The sequence below is a fragment of the Rhagoletis zephyria genome, unplaced genomic scaffold (assembly GCF_001687245.7).
Source record: "Rhagoletis zephyria isolate East Lansing unplaced genomic scaffold, Rhagoletis_zephyria_1.1 Rzeph_scaffold_00001, whole genome shotgun sequence".
Lineage (NCBI taxonomy): Eukaryota > Metazoa > Arthropoda > Insecta > Diptera > Tephritidae > Rhagoletis > Rhagoletis zephyria.
In genome coordinates this window covers 2,293,513-2,319,606 of record NW_016157085.1, presented here as the reverse complement: position 1 = coordinate 2,319,606, position 26,094 = coordinate 2,293,513, and the positions used below count along the sequence as shown (strand labels likewise).

General features: G+C 34.3%; 1 protein-coding gene across 16 annotated transcripts in view; it reads right to left on the bottom strand.

Moving 5' to 3' along the window:
- grh (grainy head) overlaps window positions 1-26,094 on the bottom strand; it is a 364,785-nt gene that overhangs the window by 52,676 nt on the left and 286,015 nt on the right. For all 16 annotated transcript variants that reach the window (XM_017614481.1, XM_017614256.1, XM_017614404.1 and 13 more), the window contains one exon: window positions 472-528. In XM_017614481.1, the coding sequence (XP_017469970.1) occupies window positions 472-528 (57 nt within the window). The remainder of the gene's footprint in view (window positions 1-471; window positions 529-26,094) is intronic.

Genomic DNA, 26,094 nt, shown 5'->3' with positions numbered 1-26,094 from the left:
GATGACACGAGAGTGTCGAAACGCGTAGGAGGGACAAGGGAAAAATATAAGCATTTCGCCTTTTACTCCATCGGCCGAAGCAGCTCCAACCCAGCAAACAAAATTCATTGGAATTTGGCCCATACAAAGACAAAAACATTTTTTTTAAACCTCCTAGCGACAATAAAAAATTTGTTTAAAATTTTGAAATTTTCGTAGATTTCTTTATTTCGTACCAGACTTCCCACAAGGGAAGAACGGAGGTCCAATTCAAACTGGAAGAGAAGCGAAAGACATGTTTACATGGATGGAGCAAGGCTCGAAATTAGGTACAGCCAGACCATCTTTCGATTTCTGCCTCCCAGATAATTTTATTATTTACACCAGCCAATCAGTCAGTCAAACACTTTCCAATATGTGTTAACCTAAGGCAACTTCTTATACTCTACACAAATACTTAAATAAATAACTTTCGTTAAGTTATCAACATACCTTAACTCCCTTTTGACTGCTAAAGTCCGTACTCAGGCATTGAACGGCGATGTTGATCTGTAAAGAGAGAAAATTAAATCAGAATTATTGATTCAAATGCAATTAAAAGAAGGAAAAGAATGCACAAGTGAATAGAAAAACAATTGATGCTGTGGAAAAATGTGAGCAAGAATAGCCAAAGAAATAAACATAGTAGTAGAAGTCTTAACGTATGTGGAAGTAATCTGTAGAAGAAAATGAAGTGCAGAAAAAACAGCAAAAACACCGAATTGATTCCTTTTATCGCATATATATCGCATAAATCGTGTATTGTGTTGCGATGGGAAAGCGAATTCCTGGTTAATTGTTCAGCATTGCTGGGCGCATAGATATACACTAGGCAACGAATGAAAGTGTACATCTTTTTCTAATAAAATATTCACAATTATTTTCATGAACATTTTTTTGCATTAATTATTTATGAAAATATATATAAAACAAACCATATACATCAAAGTTTCACACTTTATATAAATTTCACAAAAACTCAAAAATTTTTCAATACAATTTTCAACTTTTTATTAAGAATTTCTAAAAAATTCCCGAGTTTTTAGCCCATTCAATTTCAGTTTAACGAAGTGCAATTCAACCGGCAAAAAACTTGCGTTAATTTTTGAGAATTTTTTTATTTTATTTTTTTGGAGACTGTTTTTCCGTTTTTACATTTACAGAAAGTGGCGTTGTTTTTTTTTTTTGAAAGTTCTTTGCTAACGGTCTCATGCATTTTATTTCATAAGAAATGCATTCCTATATGAAAAAAAGTCCGTCACCAAAGAAAACAATCTCAAAAATCATTAGACTAAAATAGAATGGGCTACAAAACTGCATAATCGAAATTTTCTAGAAATCCTGAACAAAAAGTTCAAAATTTTGATGATATTTTTTTAAATTTTTATGAACTTTATATAAAGTGTGAAACTTTGGTTTATATGGTTTATATTCTAGAATTAACTATTATTTCATAAGTAGTTACTGCCAAAAAAGTTTTATGAAAATAATTGTGAATATTATATTAGAACAAAGTGGACACCTTCAATTTGTCGCCTAGTGTACATAAGTATGCGCATACATATGTATAAGTACATCTGTATGTATGTACATATGTAGATAGCGAGTTAGCGAATAAATCACAACAACGAGAATAGCTTGTAGCAAACGGTAATGGAAAATAAAAATCTTGATGCATTTCGTTTGAGAGAAAAAAATTTAAATAATAAATAATGAGTGCTACAAAGTAACACGCTTACAGTAATGGTTATAAAATTAGGCGAGATCTATTAGTAAGGAAAAATAAAAAGCAGAATATGCAGAAATATTTATATAAAAATTATGAAAGAGAAAAACTATTTGTTGGCTAGGATTTATGTGCTATAGTGGCAAGAACTATATACATATATTCCGGGCTATCACAGAATGAATATTTTTTATAAGGCGAGGAATAATAGTTTAACATTTATTAATTTATTAGAAAATATACCTAATTACTTTAATATCATAAAAAATTCATTCTCTTTCAAAAAATTTAATCTAAAGTAAAAATTAAAAACAGAAACAAAAATTAATTAAATAAAAAGAAAAATAATCTCCGCTGTCCGACGTCTCGGACTCGGAACACGGATCTCTCAATTGGCAGTCTAGTGCTTTGCTCACTCGGTCATCAAGACTGCTGGGGCAGCGCGAGCAAAATGGCAAACATAAATGTCTATTGTTTGTTTTTGCATTCGAAGCTAGCAACGATATTTTCGAGTTCATTCGGATTCAGTGATAGCAATTCTTTCATATTCGTAGTAGGCATTCGAATTCGTAGATCTTCTTCGATGGATTCCGTGATAGCCCTGATTATTGGTGCTACCAAAATTATGCAAAGAAGAGGCCTGATAAAAAATTATTGGTATTAGTGGCGGACCACTTCCATTCTGCCACCTAACACCATACCTGTTGATATGATAGGTAAAACTGCTGCAACTTAAGCTGCAATTTGGTTGAAATTCAGTTTCGTATAGAAATTTCTCTAAGGACCTACCAAGCAGATAGGAGTTGAGGTAAAGCTACTGCATTCCTTTTGGTAGTAACGCAATTTCCACAGATGGTTCGAAGTTCAATGGGTAGTTTTTTAGCAAAGCCCTACGCTCAGCTGCTCACATTGTTTGCGCTTCCTGCCAGGCTGGGTTTTGAGTTCCAATGGTGGTTGCAAATAAACTCCTAATCCAAGCAATCGGAAAAGATGTTTTTATATGTATTTATAGCACGAAATGCGGGAGGTCTAGGCAAACGTGGCTTAGATGAAATCGAGGCAAATAATGGCTTTCGATTTCCTCAAAATATTTGCGGTATATGTTTGGATACCAAGCCAAATTGACATCGCCGGAAACTGAATGACCGCCGAGTTGCGGTTCACTCCTGGATAGATGAGCGCTTTGGTGAATGCTGGGAGAAATAATAATATGCTTTTACACAGGATGAATCAGGGATGATCACAGAAGCTTTTTTTGCATGCAAACCCACAGGTCTCTTGTAGATGCTCTGCGAGGCCAATAATAGATCTGACCTCATGCGGGCTAAAAATCAGTTTTTTACTTTAGCTGCTGCAGTTGCTTGAAGAGAATCATCCCAAAACCTTCTGCTAGTCTTCCCAGCTTTCGAGAGGTTAACTCATTAAACGCGAAGGATCTTAACAAGAATATGATGATGATTTTGAAAAGCTATCGAAAGAGAGTACTTCTGCTAAATCAAGTGGTTTTATAGAAATTACTAAGTTATATTTTTACAGTCATAAACCTCTAAAAGAAGAAAATTTGTAATTAAAAATATGCAACATAAAACAAACTGGGGATATTACTAAGGAGACATTGAATATTTTTTGAATTAAAAAAAAAATTTTATAACTCAAAGGAATTTACTGCATTTTATTGGCAAACACTGTACAGCTTACATACTTGATGCACTTGTGCTGGTTGCAGTTATCTCAATGCAGACAGAAGGCAATTGTGGTGGCGTCGTCGTAGCTCCTTGCAATGCAATACAATTCAATGGAAATGTGTTTGAAAATATTTGTGGTATGCCACTGCAACATACGCATAAACAGAAACCAAAACAACAACACAGACGCAGACAGCAACAACTATGTACTGCGGTATAAATAATCGAAAGGCAGAAGAAATAAAGAAGCCAAAGAGAAAATCGGGCGAAAATTAGCAAATAAAATAAAAGCTCTTCGCAAGCAAAGCAAAAGCAGAAAACAAATGGAAGCAACAACAACAAAAAGAACATATAATGCGCAAGAACATCGTTACAATAAGCCAATAACAACAGACTACTAAACCGAACAGCCATTCGTAATGACAAGCTGGCAGAAAAGGAAAATAATAAAAGCGTTGTAAAAAACAATGGCAATAATAACAACAGAAGACAAAAGGCAACGAGAAAAAACTAACAATGTTGCTGCCACGCCATTAGTTGGCAGCAGCAATGCCCAATAGCAATACATGTACATTGGGGTGGCGTAAAATAAATAAAGTGGGAATTTTAATGCTCTCACCCCCTAGGATTGTTCTATATCGCAAAAATATAACTCTATTTTTTTATTTTGAAATCAAAAAATATTTAGAGTAAAGGGATATATTTTTCCGGTATAGAACAATCTTATCTTATTCACATTCGTTTTTGGACCACCCTAGTGTACATACATATGTACAACTGTGAGTATTTTATTGATAGTTTGTTTTTTGCTTTTATGCAACTAGCGTTCTTATTGACATTGTTGTCGTTCTTGCTACTCGCATGCCTTTTGTTGTTGTTGTTGTTGTTGTTGTTGCTGCGAACAACCAACCAGCGTTTAATGGGAATTAATTAGTTAAAGCGCGCCATATAAAGTGTGCGCACTGTTGAGGCGCGCTGCAGTTAGCGAAAAATGTTAAAGAAGAAGAAGAAGAAGAGGAAGAGGAAGAGGAAGAGGAAGAGGAAGAGGAAGAGGAAGAGGAAGAGGAAGAGGAAGAGGAAGAGGAAGAGGAAGAGGAAGAGGAAGAGGAAGAGGAAGAGGAAGAGGAAGAGGAAGAGGAAGAGGAAGAGGAAGAGGAAGAGGAAGAGGAAGAGGAAGAGGAAGAGGAAGAGGAAGAGGAAGAGGGGCGGGTGGTAGTAGGAAAGTTAGCTGGAACACTACTTTGAAAGGGTGCATGTATGGATGGACAAATGACTGCAGCTTTGCATTTACAAGTCGGAGAGTAGAGGCAGCGAAGTGCTTTGCTTGCTAAGTTGCTACTAGTGTTGTTGTGCTTGTTGCTGTTATTGCTAATGTTTTTGTTTTAAAACCAATTGTATTCCAACGGGAGTGTGAGCGGGTGCCCAACAAAGTTTAGCTTCGCAGCTTTTACGAAATGTGAAAGATGTTGCCATGTTGCCACTGATGCTGCTGCTGCTGCTGCTGCTGCTGCAGTTGTTGTTGCTGTGACTGTTTATTTCTTCTGCTATACAGCGAGCGATAGATATTGCCAGTTGCAGCAGGTTGTTGTAAGGTGAAAAGATTTCGAATAAAGGCAAGGATTTGCACTTCTGCCTGCCTGAACCTTTATAGCTTTTGAAACCTTTTTCATTGCTTGTGCGAAAGCATGCTGATGTCATGATGACGCACTCAGCTTCAATGCGTAGATAAGTGTACATGCGATTATAAGCGTGGAAAAGTTCTTACGTATGTATGTATGTACGCATCTCTTATATATGTATGCACATGAAATGCAAACAAATAAAGATGCTGCTGTCCGTCCCACAAAAGGCAATTGTACTTGCATTACCAATCATATTAACAAAGTTCGCATGGGATGAACAAACGATGTATTGGTAAAAGTCATAACGACGACAATAGACACGCGTAAGCTTTTTGCTTATTTCGTCACATCATTTGGAAAAATGAAAGGTATTTGCAGTATGCGTTTTGCGACAACGTCCTCAGGCACAGTTGGCCGAAAGTAGATAAAAATATGTGTAAAAAGATGCGTGAAAGTGATTATGGCGACTAAAAACTCTTAAGATATACCCTGTAATTTGTTTTTATTGCCGTGTTGGACAGAGAGAGCTTTTACCGTTTACATGTCTGTATAAAATATATATAAAACTTAAAAAGTTCTGCGCCTGCACGTCTATGCAGTTAGTTTTAAAAGCTCAAGAACCGGGGAAAGTTTTAAGCTCGCAAATTAAGCTTTTACCTCTTAAATATTGCAAAATTCTTCAGATAAAGCTATAAGTCTTGAAAGATTTACCACTCTTCACAAAATATGCATAAATGCAAAGTGTAAAAAAGCTCTGTAGTTGTGCCAAAGAAAAGCTTGTTTTTTATAATCAAAAGTACAAGAGCTTAACAAAACTTTTAAGTTCGCTATCAATGCTTTGCTTCATTAACACTACAAAATCGTAATTGTTAAGCAATATAAAATTTATATTTTTTGCGAACCAAGGCCATGCGATGGTAAGCTTTAATTCGAGCGCAAACTTTTGATAAATATTCCATTTGAGTGCTTGACAAAACTCAGAGCACTCGACTCTGTTTTGCACTCTGACTTCCAGAAAAGTGTAAAGCTTTTCTTAACAAAAAAAGTTAAAAGCTCTATGGTTAATAAATTGAAGAAATAATACATTAACAACAAATGGAAAAAATTTGCAGTTCCTAAGAGCCTACACGCCTTTATATAAAGAGGTTAAGAGCTTAAACTTTCTGCATCTTAAAATAACTGCGAAGGCTTTTAAAATGTAGTACATGCACATATATAAAAAAAAAATACTCGATATTCTTCCAAGCTCAAGATCAGAAAAAAGAACTTAAAGCTGCTAAAACAACTAGACTTTCACACGTTAATAGAAATTGTGTTCGGCTATGATTATTGTTGAAAAGCTGAGGGCATCGCAAAAGTTGCGCTGAAAGTCGTGCTACTTAAAAGTTTTGAGCTTTTGTGCAGTGTTTCAAAATCAACAGCTTTGAAACACATTACAAGCTTAAACAAATTCTGGTAGAGCACAGAGCTGTGGTGGAGTTGTTTTTACTAATTCAGTTCAAAGCTTTTGAAAATCTTTAAGTTCGTCGAAGCTTAGTGCCCCTTGAAAGCTTATCGTTTTGTTGTAGAGTTTAAATGAAAGCCAGCGCAGAAAAATTACTTCCAATTCTGTAAAAAGAGTAAAGCTCGTAAAGCTCTTCAAGTCTTTACGTTTTGAACTTCTTTTTGCTACGAAAGATCGCTGAAGGTAAACTCAGAGAAAATACTTTTACAGCTTTTGCAAATCGTACAACTTTGTGTTTTTCTTTCAGAAGCTTGCAGAAGGTAAACTCAAATAAATGACTTTTAAAGCTTTCGAAAATTGTAAAGCTCTTTACATTTCAGCCTTTTGAAAGCTTTTCTTTTTTATTCCAAAGATTTACAAAAGTCAATATAGATATACTTATATATAATAAAAGCTTGTAAAAATCATAAGCATAAGCAAAATCCTAAACTTTTGAAAGCTTTTTGGAAAGAATCAGGTAAACTTTTACGATTCACAAATGCTCATAAGTAAAAGAGCCATTGGAAATGCTCGCCTAATCTATTCAAATTAAGAGATTCAGGAGTAGTTTGAGGTGCAGTCCCTATACCACGCGCCTCACTGTTCCGAATCTTCGCAAAGTCCAGCCAATAACATATTTCTATTGAACGCATGTCCGCCTATTGATTGCTGTTGTCCGTACGTTCATTCGCGAGATTGTTTTTGCTGACTACATTTGGCATTGGAAAGCATTGCGTTCGGGGGTTTATTGACCAATTTGGTGGCAGTGGCACCGCTACAATTGCCGTTTAACGTTTATCGGACCGCAAGTGGCAAGTCAATGCACCAGCGCTAGTAGTAGCAGCAGCAGCAGCAGCCAGTAGCTGGAGATACTAAGCAGACAGATGAATACCAGTAAGGCTACAAATGTACACACACACCAAAGCAAGCAATGGCTGTGTGGTGCGGCGTCGCAGCGGTCTGACTGCAACAAAGTGGCATGCGCATGCATGCGCTCATGTTTCGTCGATTATTTGAAATTAATTTGTGCGATTGTGGCATGCGTTGCCACCGGCATATTTACACATTTACCGCATGCGAGCGTACGTGCAACATTTGCTGTGCTGCCGTTTTTGGCCATGGCAGCCATATAGTTGCCGCAAAATGGCAATGCGATGAAATTGCAAAACAAAATCAATAAATGCGGACATACTGCGGAACCAACCCGCCGCCGCCACCACCGCCACCGCCGCTATGCCGGCATAGAAATTTTTATGTTCATCAACGCGCGCATGTGCATATGCTATTGTGTGAAATTTCTCTCTGTGCCTTTCACTTGCCAGTTGCAACGTGGCAGCGCGCTGGTAATGTTCTTGCAACATATATCCATATATATGTGTGTATATGTAGTCATATGAATTGAATGCGCGCACGCGTACACAAAAGGCAACGCTGCGCTGTGGGTACACACCTTCTTTGCTTTTTTGTTATTTCTAATATTTTTTCTTCATTTTTTTTTTTTCTAGTTGAGTTGTAGCTTGTGATCTGCCGGCTGATTGCTTGATCGCTGCATCGATTGAACGTCGAATCGTTGCTAGGTTTGCGCAAATCGTTTTAATCAATTGGCCACCGCTGTGCTTCAAGCGTACTAACTACATATGTATGTATGTATTGAAATATGTTTTAGCCGCTTTTGGTTGCTTGCTGCCTTTATCGCTGATGGGATTGACCGAGCCTAACGCGGTTGTGGCAGCGGTATTCGTTGAGGTCACTACTCATTTGTTGCCATCGCACATATGCATGTAAGCTACACATACACACACTGGCACAGAGAGAGTGTTTAGAGCAGCAGGTGGTTACATGGCAGTCACATAATTTTCTATGCTTTGTGGTTGCACTGCAGGCGCTCATTGTGATAAGTCGCTGGCTGTGCTGGTGGATTTAAGAATAAGCGGTGGGGGCATAAGTATTTATCAAATGATTTGTTGGCTTTTGGAAAGATTTTCATTTAAAGGCGGTGATGTGTTCAACTATCATTGAAATCTTTGCTAATAATGTATTTGTTTTGAAGAAAATTTATTATAAAGAAATTTGAATTGTAAAAAGGCGTGAGTACTAGGCACTCATGAAATTTGATGTTGAAATATCTGTGCCCCGAACTAGTCCCGAAATCGTACTGAACTAGGCCTGAAATGGGCCCGGAAAATTTCTGAACTAATCCCAAACTGGTCTCGAAGTAGTCCCGAAATTATCCTGAAAAAATGTAGCTCCGAAAAGTCTTGAACTAGACTCGAACTAGACCCGAATTGGGCCTGAAAAAGTCACGAACTATATAAACGAGCAGTGTTGCTGGAACAGCTAATTCCAGTCTACTAAAATTTTGTCCATACCGGGAGCAAAGATGTTTACACTTCAAAAAAACTAAATGAAAATAATTTTAGTATTTTTAAAAATTTCCACCTTGCATGGAGATGCCTAAAACTAGGCAACGAAAAGTTGGAAAGGATTATATATGCGTTGTGGAATTCCCTTAGTAGATACTAAACTAAGTATACGCTCTTGCAACGCCAATAAATACAGGCGATTTCTAATGAAAAATTACAGATTTTCTGCTGGTTTAACGCAAATTTTACCCATGCCGAGATCGAAGATGTTTGCGAATAAAAATAGATTTCAAAAATAATACCCCTTTCACTTGATAAACTGCCGATAAACGTGATAAAATTAAAAATTCCATACAAATGTGTAGCCGGCAGTTTGTGACGTTAGGTGAATACCCCAATTAAGTTATAGTAAGTTAAAAATATTTCTTGTAAGAAAAGTAAGTAGATAACCTCCTTTTTCGACAGATGTAACCCGTTTAAACTAAGTAAGTTTTCTTCTGCCAGACCAACAAGGTAATGCTTGCGCCTAGAAGCCTAATTCTTGTCCTACAGTGTGCTGGAAGTCCTCATATGAGATCTTTTTTAATTACAATTTTTTTGATACCTAGATTTTATTGTTTGAAAAAGCAATTTTTTTTTGTTTTTAAATGGATTTAATTTTTATTAACTTATTTTGTGTATTTTTTTATTGTAATTTTTCTTTTTTTTTTTAAATGAATTTTCGTTTACTTTTAGATTTTATTGTTTTTAAAAGAAAACTATTTTTTAATTTTATTTAACTTTTAGAAATTGTTAGTATTTATTAACATTTTCAATTAAATTTTTATATTTTTATATAATTTTTTTATTTATAGTTTGTTTTAAAAAGAAAAGTAATTTTTTAATTTTACTTAATCTTTAGAAACGTATTTTATTTATTATTCTTTTTTTAAGTATAATTTCGGTTCTTTTTTAATTAATTTTTCTTTAAATTTTTAGATTTTATTGTTAAAATTTTTTATTTAATTTTCTTCCTTTTTTTAATTTTCTTGTTTTTAGTTTTTTTGTATAAAGTTTTCTTTTACTTTTTAGATTTATTTGTTTTAAAAAAGAAAAAATTTTTGTAATTTCTATTAGATTGTAGAAACTTATTTTATTTATTTTTTTCAATCTAATTTTTCTCTTATTCATTTTGTTTTTTATATTGAAAATATTTGATTTTTTTTTTAATTCAATATTTTAGAAATCCTAGGGACAATTGTCTTACGAAAGACTTTTGTCTTGCGAGTTGTGAGTTTTTTCCTGAAATATCGAGGGCTTAGCGTTTTTTGTTGGTTTTTATTACAGAATGAACTATTTATTTTTAAATAACTAAAATTAAATAATAAACAAATAAAACTAGTAAAGTATTTAAAACATAGGCACCTGCCTTGAGCCTCATAGGTGCATTCGTCTTTTTTTCTGTTCTTGCTTTAGTGAATACGATAAATGAGATAAATCAATTTAATTCAAAACCCCTCAGCTGCACAGCTAGCTGGCATGTTTCACTGAAATGATTCACTTTTCAAATAAATTGTTAATAGGACTGAATATATAAAAAAAAAACATTCTGAATGCCATAGTTATACAACAAAACCCACTTCAGTTCATTGCTTTTGGTATTAATTTTTTGAAAGTTTTTTTCGAACTATTTTTTATTTTTTTGGAAAAAGCATCGACACTTCTCCCACAATTCCACAATTCACCTCCCTCCCGCTCTACATGGCGACATTCCTCTAGCACTTGTACAAGGTTTTTTGTTCACTCACTTATCAACGCGAAAGCATCTCAGCATCTCGCTGCAACAGCACATAGCGAGATCCAATCGCCGAGCCTCGAATTGCATCCAACAGCAATGCTTTGTGGCAGCAGGTGAAATGGAATTTCCTAATACATATTTACGAGGCGCATGCGCAAGCAAACATACATACATACATATGTATATACACCGATGTGTTACGATGTACAAAAAGTACGGGTATGTAGTATGGCATCGTTCATTCGATATGAAAATTTATGCATTCTGATTGCTATTCGAAATTCTATTGCATTGATAAATTATGAACGAGAGTGTGTCTAGCAGCAGCAACAATGCGCAGTTGGAGGAGTGAAAACGTTTACATACATGCATACCAATCTACGGAGATTTGAATATGAATATGCAAAGTAGATTTATGTAGAGTGCGCGGTGATCACTTAGATTAGAATATGGAGAAAAACTGTAGTCGACTAAATAATAAAAAAGAAAAAATCGCTACATATAAAAAGTAGGAAAAAAAATTCAAACGCGCATTGTAAATCACAGCTGCTCGGCATGCAAACAGGTCAACAACATGGCAATGTAGATCGATTGCGTGCGAGCGTCTCACCTGCAACGCTTGCAACGCCAGACCTGCTGCTTTGCCTGGCTACTGCCACGACTGAGCTGAGCCTAGGTTTTTTTTTTTTGTTTCAACTTTACAAATTCTTTTCGCACTTTAAGTTACACTTGCAAATTGCACACTTGCAATCTATAAGCGAGCAAAAGCATTAACATTTTTTTATTCTTTCGTTTTAACTTAATTCTTGCTCTGCCAGCCACCCGCCAAAGGCCTGCTTCAGTTAGATTGGAGCTTTCAATCGGCATACAGAGATTAGATAATGACCTCATTCTGCCGCCAGCCGCTGACATGACGAATGAACTAATGTAACTATTAGGCGCTTATCTTTGTGGATACATACTTACATATACTACATACTGATATAGTATACATACATATGTATGTACACATGGATTTAGCCGTGGGTATTCAATTATACACTTATAGTTAGTTGTGTGTGTATGTTAGCGCTACTTGAACCAATTTATGCTGGCAAATCAATTTGTTTACTAGCCGCGTGCGTGCATTTTATTAATATCTACTTTACTGCCACACCGAATCTAATCAATAAGCAACATGAGTAAGACATTGCAGAAAGTAGAAAAATCGTTAGCAAAATATGTATTTACCTATGTACATATGTGTGTGTGTGTGTGTTAGTATGCGCGCTGTATAATGTCAATAAATTATTTAATTATTATTTGGCGTAACAATGTTGCCCACTTAAAATGAATTGATTATATATTCAGCACAAACAGGGGCAATTGTTTGCATTGTAATAACATAAATGTTTTTCATTTAAATATTGTGCAAGTAAGAGTGATTTCAATTAAAACATTTATGCAATACTATTTATTAAAAAAAATTAATACACGTGTTTTTAAATAAAGAATTACCGAAACGAAAGCACCTACTACACCGTGTGACAGTAAATTTTATACAAAAAAAAAAAAAAAATCAATATATACGCGATTTTTTAAGGACTCAGAAATTTGAAAAATTGGTTTGTTTCAAAAAATTATTAAAAAAAATTCAGTGTAATCTAAAAAAAGAGCAGGGGTATCAAATTGAAGAGAAAATTTTGTAGAATAAAAGAAGAGAATTTTTTGGTGCGTGAGGGCGAGTAGGTAACGAAAATATTCATTTAAAATTTAACCTTGAATAACCTCGAAATTCGGATTTTTTTTTTAATTATGTATATGATAACGTAATATACACTCGACCACATCCTCGAATTTCGTCCTTCTAACTTTATAAGTAAAAAAAAAAAAAAATTAATTAAAAAGAATTTTCAATACGTATTCGTCATTGTGAACCAAAAAATTTTATTTTGTTATAATTCATTCATTTGGTATCCATATTGTTACTCTAAGTTACACGGAATTTTTGGAAAAAATTCCTAAATTTGAAACTATAAAGTACCGTAAAAAAAATCGCGACATAATTTTTATTTAATTATGCACGTTAAGAAGGACGTACATTAGGGTGGTCCCAAAATGCATGTGAAATAGTGAAGTTGGAATTTCAATGCCGGGAAAAATCCCTGAAAATGCAATGGGGGACCCATAAAAAATCGCTGGTAATCACAAATGGTTATATAAAAATTGGTTATTATTGATGGAAGCTTTTTGAAAAGAACCAAAGTTTTCGATCAAAAAATATGAATTTTCAAGATTTCTGCAAAAAGTTCGCCGTACAACTTGCGTCTAAAGTATTTTTGCAAGGTAATATCGAGGAATTTCTTTTTTTTTGCCAAACGACATTTTGAGAATATTGATACCAAATTCAGTACCAGCGTCATAAAAAACTTCCACATATCAAACTTCACGAAAATCGAAGCATTTTTAAAGTTTGAGTTTGCCATATTGGCTCCGCAATTTTGTTTTTTTTTTATCGAAAATTCTGACTTTTTGCTTATAAATAGACTTAATATTTTGTATCAAATTCAAAATCAACGACATCAAAAATAAGTATCCTGGTCCAGTGTGCGTTGCCAAAATCACACAAAAAATGCTACCGAAGCAATTTTTTTCTAAGCGCTGGCAGGTTATAGTTCCTGAAAGAGACTTTTGTTAAGCGATAATCACAACGATCAGCGAAGGTGAAAGTCTCTAACTTTGGTACTGAATTACTCAGTAGTCTCGTCAGGTTATTTGTGTAAAGTTATCTGGCAACCCTTGACGACGAGGCATGTCTGCAAGAGAGAGGCAGCAGGCAGGCAGTCGGTGAACGTCAGCGAGAGAGACTGATCGTGTGCGGAAGCGACTACGAATATTTGCTTATCAATCAATTAAATAACTTTTTCTATTTTCTAAAACTAAATTACTTAAATAAACCTAATTTTACTGAGTACAACTTCAGCGTTGTGAGTACATGTGTTTTGCTTGTCTCATAAAACGGCCATCCCGACATTTGTATGTAAAAAAAATATTGTTCAGTAAAAAAATGGTGAGTTGACGATTACAATTACCACGACTGCATGGTTGTAAGTCATGCACAGTCCGCAAAGGACTCCGGGCGAGGTGTCATCAACTTTTAATTTAACAAGGAGTACCAGTTACTGTCGAAACAACCGTTTTTCTAGTTTTTTAAGACTCTTGGTGAGGATTTCTAGCATTAGAGGTCTTTGGAGAGCTTTGGCAGGACTTGGAATTGACCCAATATATTCCAATTTGTGGATAAATTTCGATAATTGACACATATCGATGAGTCAATGAATTTCAAAAAAAACTAAAATACGATAACTCAACAAAATTTGATAATTTTTGCTAACTGTGCAATTCGAGGGCTCGATAAATTTCGATAACTCAAAAATTTATGCATATATCTCGATTTAAATCGAAAACTCGATAATTTTAGGATACCTCTATAAATTTGGATAGGTCGGTTAATTTTGATAGCTAGATATTTCTCGAAAGCTATCGATCGATTTCTCTGGTAGCACGATAAACTTCGATAAGCAGTAATAACTTGATAAACTTACTTCGATAACTCGATATATTTTGAAAATTTCAAAATCTTCTATTCGATAACTCGATTAACTTTGGATACCTCTATAAATTTGGATAACTAGGTTAGTTTTGGTAGCTGCATATTTCTCAAAAGCTATCGATCAATTTCTCTGGTAGCACGATAAACTTCGATAAGCAGTGATAACTCGATAAACTTACATATCCTTGAAACTTCGATAACTCGATGTATTTTGAAAATTTCAAAAGCTTCGATTCGATAAGTCGACAATTTTAAGAAAATTACTAAATATCGATTATGCGATAAGTTCAAAGGACTCGATGCATTACGATGCCTCGATAAATTAGGTTAACTCCATAAATGTTGATAATGAAATAAATACTGATAACTTGACAAATTTCGTTAACTGCATAAATTTTTATAACTATCCGTAAATTTCATCAACTGATTTTCCGTGTCTATAAATTTCGACAACTAATTAGACTTTGAACGATTTGATTAATGCCACACGTTGCGATAACTCAATAAACATGGATAACTCGATAAATTTCGATAACTATAAACTTTGATGATTCGATAAATTTCAGTAACTTGATAATTTTCAACACAAAATTTTTTATAAAAGAATTTATTCCAATAGAAAAAATAAGTGCTCCTGGGCCACACTTCCCATCGCCAAGTCTCAGAACAGAACAGCTTCCTCTTAGTCGAGAGGGTTTAAGAACTATGATTGGATACCTGACCGGGCATTGCATATAAGCGGACTTTCTGAGGGGAGGAGCTGCCGGTTTTGTGGCCTAGCAAATGATTGGCCACGTAGTAGTAAAGCAGTACGAAAAGAAAAAAAAGTTAAATTCGACAGCGAATGAGGTAGCGAGAATCGGTTGTACACTAGAAGTGCACTAAAACATGAATATGAGTGTGTTGGTTCAAGCAAATCTAAAGCAGAATTACCGAAGTGGAATTATATAGGATCGTATGGGATACCTCGATGGGTATGGTATATCGTTGGACATAAAACGCCCGTGGGAGGCCAACCACTTTAAAATCAGTCAACCATGGATCTACTTTTAGAGCATATTTTCAAAACGCCTAAAGCTTTAAACAGCTTCAAAGGTACTGAGTTACATTTATGTACACTGAATTTTTCGAGATTTTTTGTATTACTTAAGTTCTTTTAAAATGATATGCCAATAAGCTACAGTAAAAAGTTAAATAGGAGCTGCACGCACGTCATACAACCATACCCTCAGTATATGTATCTAGTACTCGTAAATATATTAATGAACATACTTTCTGGTCATCGCCAACTTCCGCATCAATAAATTTGCGAACGCTTATCGATTTACATGACAATAAATACGAGCAATAAAGAACAAATCAGAACGTTATACATATAATACGCTATTATTCGGGTGAATGGAATGAAATGAGAAATCAAGGAAACTCATAGTTGAGCATATGAATCAGCAATGCAATATTTTCCGTTGAACGGCCAATCCCTAAAAGCTTCCAGCATGTCAATATGCAAAAGTCAGCAGTTAGTGAGTGAGTGAGTGAGTGCATGTTTTTTATTAACTTAAAAATGTATGCACATACATATATACATACACACATACAAATGCGACCTTCGACATGGCGACAGGTGAAAAATATTAATTAACAATTAACTGTTACTTCGTTGCATGCATGTAATCAGATACGTAGCAGGCCAGTAGGTACAAGTACAAAATGAAATATACATACGTACATCTTTCTTGAGTGTTTATATGTATGTGTGTATGTACTTAGAATGCAGTATAGGTATGCATGCACGAATATATGTACATATATATATAGTATATATGTGGGCGTTGCATGCAGCAATCACGCAAATGCATTCGCGTTCGCGCTAGCAATTTGCATGAATTATAATTTACGCTTACTATTTTTTTTTTCATCAATTAAATTTTTCATTTTAATCAAGTGTCATAATTGTGAGCTGCAGAGTAAATCGCTTTGATGCAAGTAAGCCAAGTGAGACCAGGCATGCCGTGCAACCAAGAGGGGGCAGCAGGAGAGCGTAAAAGCTGTAACCGATATTTGTATGCACTTCGTTGCATCGTGCGCGCATGTGTGTGTGTGTGCCTGTGTGTATTTGTGCGTACATGCAGCGCGCCGCTTGTCTGTCGTTCGGTTTATGGAAATTTCTTGCCGCTGCGCAGTACAGTAGCTGCAGCATCAACGGCTTTAGTGGCGATTAAAATACTCGCGCACTAATTGCTGACGACGATTTGTTAGAGATTACAAAAAAAAATAAAAGAAATAAAAGCTAATAAAATGTACACACACAGTAAGAGATTGAAGGAAAATAAAGCGAAATGATTCCTTCGTACATAAAACAAATAAGAAGCAGCAGAAAATAATTGTTAAGTATTAAAAATAAAATGAAATGAAAATGCAATGACGTAAACGTCGCAGAATGCGTTCGGGTCGCGTTCACATGCATATAAAGTTCACATATAAGTTTGTTTGTATGTATGTGTATATGTAAGTACAACCATACAAAATGTTCGTTTACAGCTTTTGGCGGCATTGCGGCCTACTAGTATGTATGTATGTATGCACATAGTTGCCAATTTGTTAGCGACGCTTGGAGCGTGTGAAGTGGTCGCCGGGGTCGTTTGTGTGCACCAAACTCAGCTCAACTGAATAGCTAATTGAAGCGCAGGAAGTCGCTAATGATTTTATCTAGATTTTTTTAGCACAAACATTTTTATTGACACTTTTTTGCGTTTTAAAGTGATTGGAGAAAAAGAGGTTAGGGTTGCCAGAACGTTTTTTATTTTCAAAACCAAAGGCAGTTCTATATTCTTTAAGTACTTAATGAACGATGCCCGCCAGATGGACAGATTTCGATTTAGATTTTTTTTGTGAAGTTAAACGCCTTTGCGAGACAGAAAACCAAGATTAAGTCTAAGATTAAAACTTAGAATAAGATTAAGGTTAAGATTAAGATTAAGAAAAAGTTTAAGATTAAGATTAAAATTAAGATAAATAAGATTGATATTTAGGTTAAGATGAAGATCAAGGTTGAACTGTGAATTAATATTAAGATAAAGATTAAGGTTACGACTAAGAGTAGGGTTGAGATTCAGATTATGGTGAAGTTTAAAATTAATATTAGGATAAAGGTTAAAATTAAGATTAATATAAGGGTTAAGATTAAGATTTAAATCAAGATTAAGATTAAGTTTAAGATTAAAATCAATATCAAGATTAGCACTAAGAGGCTAAGATTGAAAATGGGATTAAGATTATGACTAAAATTTACGTTAAGCTTAAGGTTAAAACTTCTACTGAGATTCAGATTGAGGTTGGGGCAAAGATTGATTTAGCGATTAAAATTAAGATTGGGACTAAAATTAAGAATTTGTTTCGCCTAAGTTTAAAAGGTTAGCAGCTTTCAATAGCAAAGAAACTAAAATTAAATAAACCCAAGAAACACCAAGAAAATATTTATCCAACCTTGGAGAAATTCACAGTTCTCAAGTTAATATCCAACATCATTCTCCAACTCATCTCTAACTTTGGACTTGAAGTTGAGATGAACTTAAGAAAGAAATGTTCACCAACATGGCAGCACTGCTTTTAATATACAATATATAATATGCAAGTTGAAGCGTTGGCGAAACATATGCATTCGAGAGAGAGTATAAAATCGGCGCGTGTATACGTAAAAAGTGATATTGAAACGGATTATTAATTATCATGTGAAAAGCTAATGCTAAATAAAGGGGAAAAGAACTAACAAAAAGTAAAAAAAATGTCTTCAAAGAAAATAAAACGCGTATTAAATCAAGTGGTAGACTTACTCTCGGACTGTAGAGAGACGACTGAAAACTTGAATGTGAATTATTGTAATTCGTTTTTTGGTAACTAAATATTACAAAAAGAGTAAAAAATAAAAAATAAATAAATATATAAATGTAGCTACATATGTCGTTTCAATCAGAAAGGTATAACTTATTTTACTATTTTAATTTCAGTATTTCAATAATATGTTTGAGCCCAGTTGAAGAATCACATTAGAGTTCAAATTGAGAACTAGCTTTTTCTCAACTTGAGAAACAGTCCTACAATAGGCGTGAATAAGTTCCAGTAATACAAGAACTATTTCTTATTTCTTAAATGTAAATTTTTTAATTGAAATTTTGCTAAATTGCGTAGCTTTATTTCGAAAAATAATAATAACTATAACATACTAAATTATATTCATATTCCTATATTCATTTGTCTTTTATCTGTTTCTTTTCGGATATTTGTATGCACCTGGCCACCCTGCTGCGCGGCGACATTATTGCGCTCCAAATAAGCGGTTGCATGCGCAGCAATTAGCGCTAAAATATGCGCCGTTGAAATATGTACAATATTTGTGCAATATTTTTCTTTTAATTTTAATGGAAATGTCATAAACCAAGCACAAATAACGAAACATACAGAGATGAACGATATTATTAAACTATTGAAAAAAAAAATGTCACAGCTTGTATGAATATACATTTATAATATATTTGCCAGTAATAACGGGTGATTTTTTAAGAGCTTGATACCTTTTTTTTTAAAAAAAACGCATAAAATTTGCAAAATCTCATCGGTTCTTTATTTGAAACGTTAGATTGGTCCATGACATTTACTTTTTGAAGATAATTTCATTTAAATGTTGACCGCGGCTGCGTCTTAGGTGGTCCATTCGGAAAGTCCAATTTTGGGCAACTTTTTCGAGCATTTCGGCCGGAATAGCCCGAATTTCTTCGGAAATGTTGTCTTCCAAAGCTGGAATAGTTGCTGGCTTATTTCTGTAGACTTTAGACTTGACGTAGCCCCACAAAAAATAGTCTAAAGGCGTCAAATCGCATGATCTTGGTGGCCAACTTACCGGTCCATTTCTTGAGATGAATTGTTCTCCGAAGTTTTCCCTCAAAATGGCCATAGAATCGCGAGCTGTGTGGCATGTAGCGCCATCTTGTTGAAACCACATGTCAACCAAGTTCAGTTCTTCCATTTTTGGCAACAAAAAGTTTGTTAGCATCGAACGATAGCGATCGCCATTCACCGTAACGTTGCGTCCAACAGCATCTTTGNTTAATCTTCTTTTTTACTTCCAGGTGCTCTGTTCTAAATATTTGCAATAACTCGTGTTGTGAAAAATTGCACATTAATATGTAGAATAGGAAGCAGAATATGCACGAGCGCGATACTAAGACGCAGAATGCTAATGTAACTGCTAGTAAGACTGAATAGCGCTGTAAATAAGTCATTAAATTGAAATGTTAGGAATAAAATGAGCAAAAATTTCCATTTAATTTATTAAAATTGATATTTTGCATTTTTAGCAAAATATTTACATATGCAGATATGCAATGGAGTATTCACGTAGAAAGTTATATTTTAAGTGCGAATTTCAATACTTTCGAATTCTAATAACTTGTTTTTTTTTTTTTTGAAATCAAACAAAGTAAGTAAATACTTAATATATTTTGGAAAATTACTACTTTTTAATAATTTTTCCTAAAAAGCAGTACGCTGTGATAGCGCAAACATAAAAGTAGTTTAGTTTCTATGTGCGAAATTTCAATCACCCGAAATATTCAGTATCGCTTGGGAGCTTTAAAAATGGCTTCACCACATAATTATCGCCGATGAGCTAACCTGTAGAAGATTCGATCCAGCAAATACACTCGGACCCTACCACGCAATTTATATGCCGGCGGGTCAGAATTAAATCAAAGAATACAAAGTGCTGTACACTCAAAACAGTTGTATCTAAAACTAAGCGTTCGACCGTCAGATCCTTGCAATTTATTTCGAACCGAACTTATAGCCATGAACGAGTAACTATGTTTTGGATAGCAAAGCAGCCATTGTATCTTTAGAAAGCTCAGTATTGTCCTCAAAAACCGCAATAAGGGCTGCGTCGAATAAAATTGTTCACAATAATTTTTCTCTTAGTTACTAGGTTATTGAAATTATGGGATTGTGGGGAAATATAAATAAAATTTTTTAAAAGCCATTTGATTGGTCTTTAAAAAAAATTTCTTAAGAGTTGGGTGTTTCCGCAAACCAGGTTTCAGAGTTGTTGACACAGCTAAACGCCGTTCGACTCATCAGCGAAAAGGCAAAGAAAATGATCACTACACCAGAGATAAATCTAAGCAATTCAAGAAGAAAATTGACAAGTAAAATTAACTTCTAAGAATAGTTTTAGCGTAGAGCTAAGAAAGAAACAGGGCTGAAGCTAACAAGGTGAAAAAAGCTCCGGAAAACAACTCTGTCAAGAACGATAACACAAAAGAAAGAGTTAAATTGCTGTAACAATTTGTTTTGAAAAACTCGTATGTGGACGACGAGAAGCTCAATTTAGTTGATTTTTCTCTTCTTCCTAGCTAAGAATTTCACCTGGTTGTCGAGAAAATACCGTTGAAAAACTGAGCGAAAAAATTGATAAAGTTTCTAAAAAAAAACTTTGTTTGGCAGGACGTCTGCTCCTATGGCAAAAAAACAGCCTACTTGTGACATCGGGGACAATCAATAGTGATTAATACGTGAAAGAATACTTACAGAAGGGTTAACTTTCATTGTTACGCTTACATGAAGTATTCACTTTATTTTGGCTTGACCTCGCTTCATATCACTGTGGCACATCAGCTTTAGGGTGGTTTAAAGAAATCGAGTAAATTTGTTTGCAATAGAAGTCAATTCTCCAAACTGTTCAAAACTAAGGCCTATGAGAGCTACTGTGTTCGCGTTGAAAGAGAAATGAAGGTCACAAACAATGTGCCGAAGGACTTTCAAAACTTTATAAGAAAAGAGACTTTAGCAGATGTGAAGTTGCTGGACATTACCAGAAAAACCTTAAAGAACAAGGTTTTTCGAAAAGTTAAAGTTTCTCCACCACTGTGTACCTGCTTATCATAGTAAACTCTTCTCACAATGTGCATAAATAGGTGTATCGCTGGGATTGTGCAGACTCAAAAGATGGGGTGCTGAGCCAATGTGCGGCGTAGTATGCCAAATTCGGCAAAGGCTCGATAACAATAAAATCCATGGTCTTAGAAATTTTGAGCGATGTCTCTATTAATACGTTTTGGACTGTCTGTCGAACTCAAGATCTACGAAAACCAACGCTTCACAAGATTAACTTGCTCTTTTACTGGAAAAATTTTATGAATCACATTAAACCAATTAACCTACCTTAGGGCTAAAAATGGTGAAAACATGGGTTAAAACAATGACTGTATAAAAAACTAGTCCTCAGAAACCTAGAGAAATTCGAAATAATCTCGAAAAGCCACGAAAATCTTAAAGTAATCTTTAGACAACCAGATAAAGGCCGATTTGATTCATAAAGGGCCCGAAAAAGAATTCATGAATAATCCTGAAAAGTTCTGAAAGTCGAAGTAGTTACGAATAAGTCCCGAAAAATTGCAAAAAAAAATTTAATTGAAAAGTTTCGAAAATTCCTAAACATTAAAAATTCCAAGCCAGCTTTTTTAAACAAATCAAATATTTCGAGTTATAATCGCGAAAATAACGTAAACGAAATTATTTATTAAAATTTTGAAAAAAAGTTGCATACGTTAAATTCATTTTTTTTTTAATTTTGGTTACAATATTTTTGGGATAAGGATTTCATATATCTACTATTATTGTCTTATTTGATTTGCTTCAATATATTGTCTGGAGTTTTTAGGTTTTCGGATTCATATGAAAAAAATGTTGCTTCATTATTTTCAGGGTTAGAGTTCGATATTTTAAGAAAATATGGTTTTTTGAACAAAACTTAAATTAATAGCCCAATTCTGTATCGGTGACAATATATTTTTTTACATTCGCTCCGTAAAAAAAATGTGACAAGAATTTGTCACTGATACATAATAGAGCCATCGGAGGAACCAAATGGCTACCAGGGAAAGAGAGGGTTAAACATTCATTATGACCTTTGCTTATATTAAGCTAAGCTAAATGTGTCCTCTATATTTCGTATTTTATTAATTTTAAGACTCTTTAATTTTTTAATTTAACGACTTTTTTCTTTTATCTTCCCGCTCTAATCAAAAAAAAAAAAAAAAATCGAAAAATTGTACGCATACAGTATGGACTTCAAATGGCCGACACATCTTTCCGCAAAAGCACATATTGTTTAATGTGTGTATGTCGGGATGTGCATAAAGCTTGAGTTTGTTTTAAATACATTTGTATGCAAGTGCGTATGTATATATGTTAAGCCAACAATTGTCGCAACCAACCAATTGCGCCGCGCAACAGAGACAGCAAGTGCACAAATATGGCGCACAAATTATCCGTGAGTCTCAGTTGCGCAGCCAGTGTTTGTTAATTCTTAGTTCGAGTCGTCGCACAGTGCTTTCCTTCCATATAAAATGTGGGCAAAAAATAGAATTATGGACGGATTTAAATGAAAATTCGCTTCTTAGTAAAATTGTGGACGCTAAATTCGAAAATGCAAATTGATTTTGGATAACTTTCACAATTTCACTGTGAATGCAGTTTGAAGTTGAAAATTTGCGTTCTTGTGGCATTTAAATAGGTATGCACATATAATTCGTTCTATTTTCAAAAGTGAGGTGTCAAATGACAGGTTTTATTTTTTTGAAACGGGTTGCCACCTATTACAAATTTTATAAAAAATTATTTAATAAGTTAAATGAATTCGATATTACAATATGGGTATCAATCGAATTGGTTTTGAAAATGCTTTAAATACCTCTAAATGACACGTACAAGGGTTGCCATATGTTTCAAAAATCAAATTCACTATAATTAAGGAGATAAGATAACTGAAATATGTATATCAATATAGAAAAAAGAAAAAAATGGACATATTTGGAAGAAATAAGTGAAGAGTAAACACATTGCTGAGTTAATTTAATTAAGAATGTAATCAGACCAAATAACTGATTGACAATGTATGTGTTTGTAATAATATAACAAATCCGATGTCGTTAACCTTTGGTTTGACACAATTATTATTTTAGTTTAACTAAATATGACTTTACAAACAGGTGGCAACCCTCTTCGTAATATGTGCAAGCTAAAACCTTCTTAAACGTCTTTCGTCTGACTCCCATATGGTGATACCTATCTATTTTAATATCCTAATTCCTTTAATGCAAATGGAATTTGATTTTTAAATAGGTGGCAACCCTCTACATGTAGTTAAGAAATAAACTCCTTTCATACAAATTTCGATTGATGCACATCTCTTAACAATTCATTTAACTTATTAAAAAACTTTAATTTAATTTTTTAAGAGGTGGCAACTCTTGAAGAAAAAATAAGGAGAACGAAAAATGACAGTGAAGATGGCATAACGCCGAAACCGGTTTTTCTGCAAACCAAGATTGACAAGGGATGATGCAAGTTCGTTCCATAATATAAAAATAAATCTTTATTGTCAACAGGCCACGCTTCTTAATCTGACACTTCACGTTTGAAAACAGAACGAATCGTGCAGATTTGATAGCACTGACAAAAAATAATTTTATGCATTAGCAAAAACTGTATTACTCTTCTTTCAAAGACTAAAAACCGTTCTATTTAACAAAATAATAAAAATAACACATTTTTACATATATGTTTTGAAGTTTGGAACAATTGTTTTTTTTTTTTGGAATACCGCAGGGACGCCCTGTGTTTAGTTTTATTCCAAAAATTTTTATTCCTGTAGTTGTCTACTATCTAAATATCTATTTTATTGCAAAGAATGTATTTTTGACATTTTTTTTTTTTACCTTTAAAAAAATACCAAACACGATCACATTGCAGATTTTCGATTTTTGTCCACTAAGGCGGCACTGTGCGTCGTCGGCGCAATGCAGGCATACAAATGTACATAGTCGCTGTGATTAAATTAGAATTCAGCGATTTATTTTTTTCAATTTTTTTAAGCGCTGACATGCATACCAACATATGCCATATGCATGTGCATAAATGTGTATTTTTTATCTTTTGGCCAACAAATACATTCGCAAATTTTTCTGTTGACTGCTATCTATTTTTGTGCTGTTCTATCGTTTGTAAGCAAAAAAAAGAAATAAATTTAAACAAATAAAATCGCATAAAAAACAACTGCAATTAACATTTTTCGTTGTTGTAGCTAAATAATTGACTGCTGTTTTTTCTGTGTGTGGGTTTTTGGTCTGTTTTTTTTCCTTCTTTTTTGTTTTTGTTTTTTTCTTTTTCATGTTTGTTATAGCTAAATTTTTTTGTTGCACACGCCATTGCGATTTTTTCTGGTGCTAATTTGTGAAAAATAGCAGCGAATATTAAGCTAAAAATACAGAGTTAGGTATGTATGTATATAGAATATATAGGTACTCATATGCACATATTCATATATGTATGTATGTACATATGTGCATACATTTTTAAATACAAAATTTTAAATGCTAATTTGCATGCGCTATGATATTTGGTATCTCTACACAATGGCGATATGATCATAAAACAAATGTTTATTTGCCTTTGTGTCATTAAGTGCGCTTTAAGCAGTACAGTCGAGCAAACTCGTTGGCGATAATAAGATACGTTCTTAATAGGGGTTTTAATAGAAGTTGATCTTATAACAGCATATACCTATTAGCATAAAATTTTTTTTATTTTTTTCAGTAAGTACCATAAATGCACATTTTGAACAGCATTCCAATTATTGATGCTGAAGAACTGCCAAATAAAAAAAAAATCATACTTGCATTCGCAGCCCGCTATAATAGAGAAGCTGCTGTTATGGAACTGATGCAGCTGCCTTGAAAAGGCTGCTGTGGTAAAAGGGCCGCCCTTATGAAAAGTCAGCTTTTATGGCTTTTATGCAAGGCCCGTCGTTATAGAAAACCCAAACAATGCCTAATTTAATCTATTGCCCGCTGTTGTAACCGCCTAAGCGATTTTGACCGAGTTCAAGAAAGCACGCCAGTCGTTTCTCTTAGGACCTACAGATGCCTCACTTTGGTGTCTCGTGACGGACCTGGTAGTTATTGTTAAGGGAAAATAAGGCAAAACCGTCTCAGATGTGATGAATGCAATCAAAGTGGCATGCGGCTGGTTTGTCAGTGAGGGTCTCAGCATCAAAAAAAAAAAAAAACTGTACTTCCGCCTTTGAAACGACGGTACTTAAAGCCTCTGACAAAATCAAATACTTCGAAATTTTCTACACGACTATACAAAAAGCAAATTTTTAATGGCATTCCAAAATTTTAACGGTGAAAAGCAGTCAGCATTTCGTTAATTACTAGTATCGATTTAATTCAATTAAGATGGTTTCGTTCTATGAATATTTGGTTTTAGGATGTTTTTTTGGCTCGACCTCTATTGATACAAATTTAAAAGATAAGTGAACCGATTTTTTTAATAGCTGTGTTATTGCTTATTTCAGACTTCAAAGTAAAATAGGGAAACAATTATTTCGAACTATTCTACTACAAAACTATCGTAGTTGAGTGGGACTGTACCTACCGTCTATCGTATAGTAGGTACAGGTACTCTGCAACGTGGCGTTCACTTACTTTTCCCTTGGATTATGGATGAACTAGAAACGAGAAACTGACTTTTTACTTATCGTCAGAGGAAAGTTTATGGACGCCGTATGTAGTTTTATACAGAGGTGCGTGCTTGAATTTAGTCCCAAATTTATCTGCTAGCTGCGGAGTTGCTTTTAATCCTGGTGGTGAGACCAAGCCCATATCGTTCATCACGAGCCTAATGCGCAGATTCCCTCGATCGGCGGCCTTACACCTATGCTGTCTGATACAGTGAAGTATTTGTTAGTGGATCTATACAGGAAGCTCTTCTGT